Consider the following 13,263-nt stretch of genomic DNA (forward strand, 5'->3'; position numbering starts at 1 on the left):
CCGACCAAACCACAGCAAAAACAAAAGTGTTGCGTTTATAATTTTGTTCAGTGTATATATATGTGTGATGGATCGTTCTATGGAAATAGTCCATATAAAAAAAGCTGCAGGATCTTCACTACATTCAATCATCAGATTTGAGCAAATGTAAGCATATGTCAGCGTGTCTTACCCTGTGGTACAACTTGTGTTTGGTGTTCAGGACCTCCAGGTAACTCAAGTTTTGTTTGAAGATGTGAATATCCGGCTGTAGGAAAGACTGACCAAATGCCTGCAAATCAAAGATACGACGCTCAGACACAAGAATCACGCATAGCAGCGTTTCCAGCTCCGCTATTTAATCTCAATTATATGTAACGAGATTCTAAGAACTGCCAAATAATATACAGACATTCAAAAGCCCCAAAACATTAATATACAGCTATGTGGACTTTTAGACCAATGAGATTTCAGCACCAAACATCAGGGTTATTATTGTCAAATAAAACTGAAATTAAAACTATTAAAAACTCTTCTGTTAATTGTAATAAATGAAATAAAATAAAATATAAATATTACTTGAAAAACATACTAAACAAAAATTGAATTGGGAATAAATATAAACACTGAAATAAAATAAAATTAAACCAAAATAGGAATATTAAAAAAATAATTATAAAATTACAACAAAATTAACTAAAATTAACATGAAAACTAAAATTATAAAAATAAAAGCTAATTAAATAAATATTAAAACTATAATAAAACTAAAATAATACTGCCAAACATGAAAAACAAAACAAAAATAGGAATATAGCGACTAACAAAATGTCTTGTTAGGTTATACACTTTGATCCACATGGACGAGAGGTTATTTCTTGACACTTGGTTAAGACATGCTGAAACTCAGGCTTTGAGGAGAGTTATATGTGTGTGTGTGTTACACACGTGCGGTCGATACCTGCATGGCAGCCGTGAACTGCGCTTGGTTCTCCATGAGTTCTTCCGCTCCGGTTCTCTGTACGCTGCTCAACACTGAGCTCTTGAAGAAGAACCTCCAGTTCTGATGAAGAATCTGGAAGAGCAGCTCAAACATCTCAGCTTTCACATCCGGACAGGAACGCTGCAGAACACAGACGTGAAGATCAGCGAATTAAAAGAGCTTCCAGAAAGAAGAACGTTAGAGGACTTTTAAAGTCGGCATGAAACAGAAGTTGCAATAATCTTTTCTTCTCGATTGTGATTTATAGTGAAATGGCTTCTCAAAAAAAAAAGAAAAAAAAAAAGGCTGTGACTTAATTTTATCCATTATTAATTGATTGGATCAACTCAAAAATGATGTGCACGAATAAATAATTTATAATAAATACTACAATGTTCCATACAAAGAAAGTCAATAAAAAGCTAAACTCTTTATTCTGCTAAACAATGATTAGTGTTTGTCTTGTAAATGCTAGTGTATTAAATGTTCTGCATTCTGGTTTCTACACTATAAAAATGTTTGTCATGTCATTGTCAATGTAATTTTTACAGAAAAAAAGTGGAAAAAAATACTACTATAACAACTAATTAGTTTACTGGTTAACTAAGTTAAAAATTAAACATTAGATCAAATATACGTACAGTTAAAACGTGGCAAACACAGTTACCTCTTTTTTTCGTTAATCAAATTATGCAGGGGAATGGATTTTAACCTTAAGCACTCTGAGGTGGGGTGTCTTTAACTCATGTCTCTTACCTCTGCCACTATTGGGTAAACCTGGTCCAAACAAAGGCTGAGGATGCTGGGTAACAGAGGCTTGAAGGTCTGGCCAGGCTCTTGAACCACAACCTGAGACAATAAAGCAAAGATGAACAGCATGTTCAATCCTGTAATGCTTGACATATGAAATAAGTCAGAAATAAAACTATATTCTGAATGGAAGAGTTAACTGAACCTTTAGAGAGAGAATAAAAGTTGTGATTTTTGAGTATCATATTTGATACATCAGGCTTTTATGGCTCATATTGCCTGATATAGTGAGAATATGAAGCTCATTCTCAAGGAAGAAAAACACTTCAATTTGAATCAGAGGCCCAAACTGAGCAGAAATATGCTATATGATGCAGATGTTATTTATATGGTCAAAAAGGAAGTAGCAAGTAAGGTTTACATTAAAAGAATCATTAAAATACATTAAAAGTTTACACTATCAGAATTTCATCTTACTTTTTGACCATATAACAGCATAACAGACTACTTACATAAAATGCATATAGATATCAGTTGTCACTCTATATCTTCTAATAATGTCTTAGTAAAATGATATTTAAATGCTTAGTTTTATGATCAAATCTCTGTAGTTTTAAAACACATAATGCAAAGCAATACAATGATGACAGAGATGAACATAAATGTTCCTCAAAAGCCTGATGTATCATATTTGATACTCACATTTTAACATTTTCCCAAAAAAAGAAAAAAAGATTTATGAATAATCAAGTAAACCTAAGTTGCTTTAGTCCAGTAAAAGTTCAAATAATACTAACAATATAAGTTATTTTTACTTTTCCTTCAGTAAAGACTTCACAGCAAAAAGACCTGAAAGGCCTTTTACTTACTAGAAAAATCTAAACTATCAATCAAACAGAGGGCTTGTACTAGATACTCAAACTCAAACACAAAGTGGTTTTACCTGCAGTATCTTGAGAAACTTCTGAACCACTCTGGATCCCGAGCTGCCCTCCTGTAAGATGCTGACGGCCAGCTGATCCCTGAGGAACATGAGGATCAGTGAGCATCAGTATACACAGTGACACATGATGATGAGTGAACGAGAGGAAGCCGAGGTCACCTGGTGAACATGCTGAGGAACGTCTGAATGATCTGCTCTGTGAAAGCTACACCCATCTGAACACGCAGAGCTTGAAACAGCGTGAGAAAGAAACTCAGCATCTCGTCTGTCACATCTGAGAGAGAGAGAGAGAGAGAGAGAATATGAGAGAGAGAGAATATGAATCCTCAGCAAACATCATTACAGCAACAGAAGGCAGTGGAGGAGTCGTGGTCATGAACGCTGATGTTGATGCTGATTTGTTCACCTGGCTGCTGGATGAAGTGAGGGAACAGCGCGAGCGTGACCTGGACTGACTCCTGCAGGCTGTGGTAACAGATCTGACGTGATTTAGTGGCCTCTCCTGATATACTGTCCACCAGATCCTTCAACACACACAGAGTCTGCTGGATCACCGCTTTACCTGAGGGACACATCATCATTTACATTACTGCCATTTCTGAAAATACTCTTAAAATTACTGGTAAAAACGGCTGTTTAAAAAAAATAAAAAAATAATAAAATTTAAAATGACAATCAATATATAAATAACCTTTATATAAATAAAAAATCCCATTCAAAAAGTTTGGGGTCGGTAACAAATCAGAATTGGGCATCAAGACCTGCAGTGTAAATGCTCACCAAGGCTGCATTTATTATCAAGAATACCATAAAAACAATAATATTGTGAAATATTAAAATTAGAATTTAAACGTTTTCTTTTTTTAAATATTTAAAATATTATTCTAATATGATGATTTGAAGAAACATATCTTATTATCAATGTTGAAAACAGTTGTGCAGAATAATATTTTTGTGCAAATGTGATTTTTTTTATTCTTTGTTGAATAGAAAGTTCAAAAGATCAGCATTGATAAGAAACAGAAATCTATTTCAATCGATTTAGAAACTAACATTATAAATGTCTTTACAGTCACTTTTAGTCAATTTAAAGCATCACTGCTATATATATTTATATATGTTATATATTATAATATTTGGCATTGCTATCAATCATCTGTTGCTCTCACTGTTGGGGTGATGGTTGGGTGGGCGGGGCAGGAGGCGGTACTGCTGCGTCAGACTGCTGAGAAGCCGCGCGTGATTGGACGAACGGCTCGGCCACTGCTGCTCTGCTTCTGGTAGACTGGGCCACGGCAACAGCAACATGTTGGACAGAGCTCGACACACCAGGACGTGAGCCTTGAGGAAACAACAACAAACATTACATCACAACAGAAGGATCCAAGTACAAACTGTGCCACACTGTCAGACCAATATAAACACACACACACACACACACACACACACACACACACACACACACCTCCTGAGATAATCTGTGGTTATGATTCTCTGTGATCAGGTTGAAGATATTCTGCACCGCCGGCAGCGACACCAGGAACACCGGTCGTACGGTGGTGGACATGGAGACCAGGTGATGACACGCAGATAACAGCAACTTCTCTGGAACCTGTGACACACGGAGATCGGGCGGATTAGAGTTTATCAAAGAGAAAGAATGAAGAATAACTGGTTAAACAGAAGACGGTCTGATCTAAAGATCTACTGTAGACCTCACAGCCGAGAGACACGCTTCAGTTTCAAGACAAGCCCACAAATAAATATACAGTTTTGTACATTTCTACTACAAACCTTATTATGAAGACATGGCTGAATAAATTATGACAATGTTTACTTTAAGGTGTTTATATTGCAGTATTTTGTAGATTATTGTAAGAGTGCTTATTTTATCTCCCTCATCTGTTTGAATGAGCAGCTGGAAATAGTGAAGCACATACATTTCAAAATAAGAGTCCCTGTGTATTTCAGGCTTGTTTATAATTAACTCTTTCCCGGCATTGATGGAATTATCCAGTGATTATTTTCACTCAGGGCCGTGCACAGACATTTTGAGGGGCAGTGGCTTAAACCAAAAAAGGGGGCACTATAAGGAGTTTGAATGAGGCAGTATCATCTTAATACAGAAAATTAAAAACAACTCTTTTATATGGGCAATAAGATTACAATTAGGATTTAGTGCAAAATCAAGTTATGTTGTTATAATTACTCTTCCAATTAAATAATTCAATGTCAATGCCAGTTTAACTGTCTGATGCTCAGTGGGCTCTCACTCTCTGAGCTGCCTCATCCTATGGAAGTAGTATAGACATTTAATTTAATATTATACACTTAAAGTATAAATTGAAATGATATACAGGTTACAACAGTTATAAAGTCACACCGGGGTAAAATGCGCATTTGACTTAATTCTCTTTTATACCACTCAATGGCACAAATTCTGCTCAGCACTTTTTTTCATAAACGCTTTTGATGATGGACTTGGAAATTTGGCTGATCATTGACTTGATCAAAGTTGATTCTGTGCTAATTTAATCTACTATTTTATATATATTTTTTAATGTTTTAGACTTATGTAGCAATTTAAATACAAAGATCTCAAGAATCTTGTTTCTGTATTTTTAAAATGAAAATTATGACAGATAGCCTATATTTATTGAACAAACATTTATTATTTAATTTATCAAAATAACTCCAAAATTGTTATAAACTTTACTAAAGTGATTGGTTTGAACAAGTATCAACTTAGACATTATTAAAAGCATATTAATTTAGCTTAAGTATTTTTATCAATACTGTGTGTCTTACCATGCTGGTTTTACCCCGTGTGTACCTCCTTGCCACCTCATACATTAATACGATTTTTAAACAAACCACCTTTCTGATTTATTTTCACACAAAATCTGTTGCTCCATAAATTTTCAAACATATATTGTTCTGCAATCATACACTGGGAGTAGTGAAAATTAGAATTCTTGTTCAATCAAATTATTTAACCTGATCTAATCTAATATAAATAACACTAATAAATAAATCACGAATAAATAACATTTTCTGTTGTTTGCAGATTTTGTAGACAAAAAAACAATGCCTTCACAAAATTAGAAGAACGGAGTGAGAAAGAGCAAAGACAAAGCCTATTCAACATGGCAAAAATTGAATCAAAGTTCTAGAAAGCCAGAGGGTAAATCATTATGTATAGAATATTTAGCAGACAGTTTTTCACACTTTAACTCCTGTAAATATATTTCCCATTATAATCAGTTGCCTTAGTTGATATAGTATCTATCTATAACATACATCATATTTATAATATTTTAATGAGACCATATTAACATTATACATAATAAAAAGGTAATATACTATATATTATCTAAATGTGTTCTAATCTAAATGAATAGTACCTTAGTATAGTAGGTTACAAGGTGGCTAACGGCACAAAACACATTTGCTTTTCTTCCAAGAACATGGATGTTGCACGAGTTGTAACTTGTTAGCACTATTTGAAGACCAGGAGCAAAACATTTTGCGACAGAAATACAAAAACATATTACCAAAATACTAATTTTGTGGATCGACTACTGTCTGTAATGTGGAATGTAATTTGTAATCTACCTGTGAATGGGACGAAATTCTATTCTGAATCTGTCGTCGAAGAGCGGGCACATGCTTGTCTATGAGTGACGCTGCGGAGCGAGCAGGAAAACACGGAACGGATTAGCGGAATCAGTGGATCTTTAGCGGAGCGATAACAGAACGTTTTTATGGGAATCTTCTGGAGGGTTAGGGAGGGGGGCGAGAGGGGCACCTCAGCTGATGAGGGCAGAAGGGCAGTGGCTCTAGCCACCGGGCCACCCCCCTGTGCACGGCCCTGTTTTCACTGTTATACGGTAGAGGGCGCCATTAAAAAACTTCTGAATGAGTACAGAAACTCCTGATCAAAACACAGGCAAAACATTAGTAGAAAAAAATAATAAAAGCATTGCTTATGCCCGTTATAGTCTGTTGTCAGCTTTTTGTTAAAAGATTTTTTTTAAGAAACGAACACACATTTAAATATTGATTAAAAAAAGAATGCATGAAGCTAGAATAAAGTGGTATATACATTCAACTGAATATTCTGGGTCCATGAAACTTTTGTGAAAATAATCAAAAATGCTGGCACCAAAAAAAAAATATATAAAAAATGCTGTAAAAAAGGTAATTGTAACTTTTTCTCTCAAAATTCTTACATTTTTCCTCAGATTTACGAGTTTATATCTCACAATTCTGAGGAAAAAAAGTCTGCATTTTTTCCCCTTACAATTGGGAGTCAGAATTGCCTTTTTAACTTTTTTTATTCCATTGCAGAAACAAGCTTCAATAGTTTCCTTGATGATATCAGCTAAATCTAATATTGATGATAATATTGATCGACCTCTTAATTGTATGAAATTATACGTAGTATAATATCAGTAGTACCCATATCAATACACATATACATTTAATACAAACATGTCTTCAGTTCTTTAAACTTGAAATGACTGTGTTCTGCTTTAAATGAGCATCAAAGTATTATCATTTATAAAAATCAAGTGACCTTGGCATTGATGAGAGGGGTCGTGGCGTCCATGCTGGACCTGATGAGATCCACAAATTGCGTTTGATCTTGTTGGCGCTGCACCTCACCGCAGAACTGAGCCAGCCAATGAGAATACGCCTGCAGAGCGGCCAGTGACTGCGCGTGGCTGCAAAACAGAGACGTTTATTAGCTATTATTTTAAACTATTCTCATTTAGGTTACCCTGCATCAACTAGCACATTGACCAGTGTTTATGACTACTTACACATCTATAAGATCTGGTTTGAGCACTGTAGGAACAGCCATCTCTACATCGTACAGGCTGATCTGAGAACCGTAACACGACACTTCCACCAATCTGAGAGGAGGAGAAACATAATGGCCAAGAATTAAACATCACACATTTCAGTCTGATATTTACATCTGACCATCTATCAATCTGTATTAATAATTCAAGCTATTCATTCCTAAATGAATAATATGATGTTTGTTTGCATTTATTTGCATATTACTTCGACACAGTGTTGGCGTCAACAGGAAAATATATTGCACTTGTGAAAGTAAAACCAAAACCATAACCTTTGCTTTTTGAAAAAAGGCTTGGTTTAGTTTATATTTGGACAGTCTGCACAAGTTCACAGTTAAATTAGTAATCATTTGTTTAGTGTGAGAAGTGTTTTTTGAGCCAGAGTTTAAACAGTATATCAAAGGAGTCCTTTTTTTACATATTCATCTTTCTTCAGTGTGTAATGTTGCTGTTTGAGCATGAAAAATGTCTGTCCCGGGAACAAACACGTCACAATATTCCTTATTTAAATAATTTCCGCCCAAGACATACGCAAAATAAAGGAGCGAGACCTGGTTGAGTTAGTTAGTAGTGTGTTGAAAATCACGGTTATGATAAAGGGAAAGACATTTCCAAAACACGATGAAGCAGTTGACCAATCACAACACACTGATCCAGCCCACCAATCAGAGCAATCTGAGCTTTCAGAAGGAGGGGCTTCATAGAGAGACAGGAACTAAACAGAGCGTTACTGACAGACTGAGGAGAGAGGTGATGCAACAATGGAGAATATGAGAAAAATGTGTTTTTGAACATTCAAGCATGAAAACCTATTCTAGTAGATCCCAAAAACAAAATCAAGACTTTGTAAAAAGGCATAATAACAAAGTTATTTATGACAAGTGTAAAAAAAAAACAAAAAACTAAATTTGGTGTAATGCAAAAAGAAGTCATGAAATAGCCATGCGAGGCACACACTACACAACACAGCAAAACCAGTAATAAGACCACTAATAATATGCATAAAAAACATGGCATAAAACATAAGCAAATACAGAGGACATTAAAGTGCACACATAAGGAGGTAGTGTTGTTGTCAAATGAGGAACTGGGAATCAGGAACTGACCTCTGCACGATGGCGAGAGCGTCATTAAAGCGGGCGGTGAAAACGTCCCCTGTGAAGAACTCAGCCAGGCGTCCCACGGCCTGCAAGAGAGAGCTCAGGTCTCTGAGAGCGCAGTGAAGTCTTCTGCAGTCGGCCTCCGCTGTGATGTTCAGCCTGCGACCTGTTCACACACACACACACACACAGAGAGAGAGAGAGAGAGGTGTAAAACCACTCAACAACAGCTCACAAGCCACATGAGAACAGACCCGCCACAAAGCACCATCAGACTGAACATCACAAGACCAGAAACTACTAAAACACTAGGTTGACTGAGTAAGAGCTCAAGCAATCAAAATAAGGTAACCTACTGTTCAAAGTTTTGGGGTCAGTAAGTTTAAAAAAGAAGAAATTAATACGTTTTCCAGCAAGAATGCATTAAATTGACCAAAATTGTCAGTAAAGACATGCATGTATCATAGTTTCCACAAAAATATGAAGCAGCACAACTGTTTTCAACATTGATAATAATAATGAATGTTTCTTGAGCATTAAATCATCATATAAGAGTGATTTCTGAAGGATCATGTGACACTGAAGACTGGAGCAATGATGCTGAAAATTCAGCTTTGATCACAGGAAGAAATTGCAATTTAATACACATTTAAATACATTACTTAAATGTGTTATTTTTATATTTAAAAATAATATTTATATTTAAATGTGATAATATTTATCAATATTATAGTTTTTATTAAGCCTTGGTGAGCATAAGAGACTTCTTTCAAAGAAATCTTACTGCCCCAAACACAGTTCATGTAGAACTTCCTCTATATTTCATCTTGTCTGTAGTTGTACAGTTGTACTGCTTACTTGGGCTGATTATTATACACTTAGGTCAAAAAATGGCAGCAACATATTTATACAAGATATTTGACAGAAGGAAGTCAGATAGCAAAAGAAAAAAAGGAAAAAACAGTGCAGCCTGAAGAACAAGGAAATGTGTCAAAGATATCATATTTCCAACAAATTCCCCTTAATGCTTCAGTGGATTAACATACAAACAGTGACATTTGGATACTGAGTGAAAACGACACATTAGCATTGCTGCAATGCATTCTCCAAGACAAATAGTTCACCCAAAACATTTAAAAGTGTAATCTGGGTGTGCAGCTGTACGGGTTTGAAAATAAAGCTACTATCTATAAAACTGCAGAATATTCAGACTGTGACCATGAAGAGAAACTCACTTGATCCTGATCTCACGATATACTGCTGCAGCCCAAGATAAACGTCCAGATCCTCCTGGAGCACCGGAAACTAAACACACACACACACACAATCATGCTCTGCTCACCAGATACTTATCAATGCCATTTCACATGCAAATTTAATGGAATTAATAATAACAGGAAAAACGTGATAGATTGACAGATAGACAGATAAGAAATATAAATAGATAGATAAAAATTGGATGGATGGATGGATGGATGGATGGATGGATGGATGGATGGATGGATGGATCTAATACTCCTCATGTGGATTACAGCAGAATTTGATTTAAAATCGTAAATCCTACATGAATGTTTTGGACTTCACTGAGAATCACTTAAATCAGTTTTGCTTCCATATTAAACAGTTATTAGAATTGCCAATGGAGAGTCCATTGTTTTCAGTTCAAAGAGAAAGAGAGTGAACATGTTCACCCACTCATCTACACCTGAGAGAGAGAGAGAGAGAGAGAGAGAGAGAGAGAGAGAGAGAGAGAGAGAGAGAGAGAGAGAGAGAGAGAGAAAGAGGGAGAGACAGAGAGAGAAAGAGGGAGAGACAGAGAGAGAGAGAGAGAGAGAGAGAGAGAGAGAGAGAGAGAGAGAGAGAGAGAGAGAGAGAGAGAGAGAGAGAGAGAGAGCGAGAAAGAGGGAGAGACAGAGAGAGAAAGAGGGAGAGAGAGAGAGAGAGAGACAGAGAGAGAGAGAGAGAGAGAGAGAGAGAGAGAGAGAGAGAGAGAGAGAGAGAGAGAGAGAGAAAAAGAGGGAGAGACAGAGAGAGAAAGAGGGAGAGACAGAGAGAGAGAGAGAGAGAGAGAGAGAGAGAGAGAGAGAGAGAGAGAGAGAGAGAGAGAGAGAGAGAGCGCATGTTCACCCACTCATCTACACCCATCAGAACAGAGAAGGTTTGGGACGGCAGCAGCTCCATCACCCTGGCAACCACTTCCAAACTCTGACGCAGGTACCGTTGCCATTCGGTCTGTTGCTATAGAAACCAGAGGGGAAAGAGTTCAAAAATTCAGCCAAAAAAAGAAAGAGATGTTTTAGCAACTATCACCGTGTGTATGTTTGATTGATCCTTACATCGTCGTCAAGGGTCTCATCATCGAGTTCTTCTAGTTGACTCTGGTTTAACCTAAACTGGATCCGGTTGAGAACTTCACGCAGCAGCAGAACTAGAGCATCTTTATACCTGCTCACACACACACACACACAGATTACGACAGTGTTCAATGCTTGAGCAACCTATATAACACAAACTCCATCACACAGTCCAGAGACATGTACCTGTTAATGACACTGTCTCTGTCAGCCAATCGGCTTCTGATCTTGGTGGTCAGGTAGTCCAGGAATATACTCCAGATGTCAAGGCAGGCCAGGTAACCCTCGTGACTCGGCTACAACAAAATAAACAGACCATTAAATGAAGAGATGCACAAAAATGTCAAGTTTAAGAACTTCAGCGCTGATTCAGTGGTCATGAATTTCATTTTTAATTTTGTTTCCTTGAGTGCATTTTAATGTTAGTAGGATTTATACATCAAAACCTGCAATAACTTTAATAAAAATGTAAAATTCTTGTTTTTTATGGGATATTGCAGTTTTTATTATAAATGATTTATCAGTGCACATTAGAGGTGTAACGGTACATGTATTCACCCTGAACCGTCATGGTTTGGTGCATACAGTCAGACGACGAATACAGTCCACACTCCAATCCAGAAGGGGGCGCATGCGGTAATGCAACACTGTTTGCTAACCATCACAACAGGAAAAAGAGCAGAAGAAGAGACGATCCACACACTACCCCAAAACAAGAGTTCAGATGTGTGGAATATCAAATTTAATTTACTCTTTAATGCAAGTCAGCTTTAAGTCAGCTGTCTAAACCTTGTAATAGTCAGGGGTTTTGTTAGTCTTTGATCTTCCCACTAAGTGTTGAACTGTGTGTGAAGGTTACATAGTCTTAGCTCTCGTGACCATTTGTTGTTTATATATGTGAATGTTACAAAGTCTTCGTTCTCGTGACCATTTGTTGTTTATACCTTTTGGGGAAGTCTTTAATCTTTCCTACTCAGAGTTGAACTATATGTGAATGTTACAAAGTCTTCGTTCTCGTGACCATGTGTTATTTATACAATTTGGGGGGTACCATCAGCTCAGTTGGGGGTAATTGCCTCTATTGTTTTTAGCAGTAGTCATCCCTAAAGGCTGTGTATAAGTTCAGCACCTTTAGGGACAGCCCACTAAAATGCCTATAAAGAAACCATGTAAAGTTACGTTAGTCAGACTGATTTTGGAAGACCTGCAGCCACTTCAACGTGAAGTCCTCAATAAAGAATAACTTCTTGAACGTGATCCAAACGTCTCCTGGTTTCTTGCTTCGACGAAGAAAAAGTTTGCAACAGATGGCACGCAAGAGCTTACTAGTAGCCTATACGCTGTTTCAATACGTTTTTGTGACGCACTCCACAAACTTCATGGAAAGGAAACTGGGATGGCAGAAAGCGGCACCTTGTTTGTATTTTTTACTTTATCTAGCAGAAGTTGCATTTTACCACACAGCATCGGTCAATCTATCAATCAGAGCAACAAATCAACAATTCCATTGTACCAAACTAGCATCGGACCGTGACCCCAAAACCGTTTCAATTCATGAGCAATCTTTACATCAAAATAACTTCCCCTCCCTCTAACATCTCTTCTCTGACGATGCGTTTACTGGTGTGAGGGCGGGGCAACCTGTCACTCACATGAGATCCACCAATAGCAAACCACAACCATCCAATCAATTCCACATGAACAAAATCGAGTCCCGCCCTACTTTTTATCTAGTTTGAGAAGCCGTTTCACTCAGATATGTGTCTCAATAGGGAAGAAAAGACTTAAGTTAAACACTGTTTAAAGGGGCATGTGCCTTGAAGACTCGAATGTAAACAGCCACTGCTATGATTTGTTAATATCTTTGCATATGAAATGAACATTACATATGAAACTCTATTGAAAACCTTCACCGCGTTTTTACTAATACAGTGGGCGGGGCCAAAGACGCAATGATCTGATTCTACAGAGGCGGCATTTCGTCAAACTATTACATCATACTTTGACAATCCGAAACAAGTCATTTTCTGAGCTTGGATTCAATGAAAGTTGTTTTTGGACTAATGAGGAAGTTGAGTTGTGAAACTTACAGGATGTTTTAATAGTACAATAACCTCTTGCATGTCAAAAGACATGAGCCCTTTAATGTTAGTCATGATAACGCACATCTTGTGGTTTAATACTGAACATGACACGATGAAGCCATTGGGAAGAGTAAAAAAGCATCTCCCAGTCTAGACTTTTTCAACAGAAATTCAACTATTACCAGGAAACCATTATTGAAAAT

The 13,263-nt window shown here is 36.8% G+C and overlaps 2 protein-coding genes across 4 annotated transcripts in view; one reads left to right on the forward strand and one right to left on the reverse strand.

Moving 5' to 3' along the window:
- Nucleotides 1-13,263, forward strand: part of LOC311092393 (butyrophilin subfamily 1 member A1-like) — a 146,157-nt gene that overhangs the window by 86,641 nt on the left and 46,253 nt on the right. The gene's annotated exons all lie outside the window — the stretch shown is intronic.
- LOC311092152 (exportin-6-like) overlaps nucleotides 1-13,263 on the reverse strand; it is a 41,783-nt gene that overhangs the window by 4,800 nt on the left and 23,720 nt on the right. For both annotated transcript variants that reach the window (XM_084128525.1, XM_084128526.1), the window contains 15 exons: nucleotides 11,163-11,272; nucleotides 10,959-11,067; nucleotides 10,768-10,860; nucleotides 9,858-9,927; nucleotides 8,629-8,788; nucleotides 7,481-7,573; nucleotides 7,234-7,381; nucleotides 4,120-4,266; nucleotides 3,824-3,995; nucleotides 3,061-3,216; nucleotides 2,814-2,928; nucleotides 2,655-2,733; nucleotides 1,718-1,810; nucleotides 941-1,102; nucleotides 173-271 (listed from right to left, as the gene is read on the reverse strand). In XM_084128525.1, the coding sequence (XP_083984651.1) occupies nucleotides 173-271; nucleotides 941-1,102; nucleotides 1,718-1,810; nucleotides 2,655-2,733; nucleotides 2,814-2,928; nucleotides 3,061-3,216; nucleotides 3,824-3,995; nucleotides 4,120-4,266; nucleotides 7,234-7,381; nucleotides 7,481-7,573; nucleotides 8,629-8,788; nucleotides 9,858-9,927; nucleotides 10,768-10,860; nucleotides 10,959-11,067; nucleotides 11,163-11,272 (1,806 nt within the window). The remainder of the gene's footprint in view (nucleotides 1-172; nucleotides 272-940; nucleotides 1,103-1,717; nucleotides 1,811-2,654; nucleotides 2,734-2,813; nucleotides 2,929-3,060; nucleotides 3,217-3,823; nucleotides 3,996-4,119; nucleotides 4,267-7,233; nucleotides 7,382-7,480; nucleotides 7,574-8,628; nucleotides 8,789-9,857; nucleotides 9,928-10,767; nucleotides 10,861-10,958; nucleotides 11,068-11,162; nucleotides 11,273-13,263) is intronic.

The sequence above is a fragment of the Abramis brama genome (assembly GCF_963993115.1).
Source record: "Abramis brama genome assembly, chromosome: 1".
NCBI classification, from domain to species: domain Eukaryota; kingdom Metazoa; phylum Chordata; class Actinopteri; order Cypriniformes; family Leuciscidae; genus Abramis; species Abramis brama.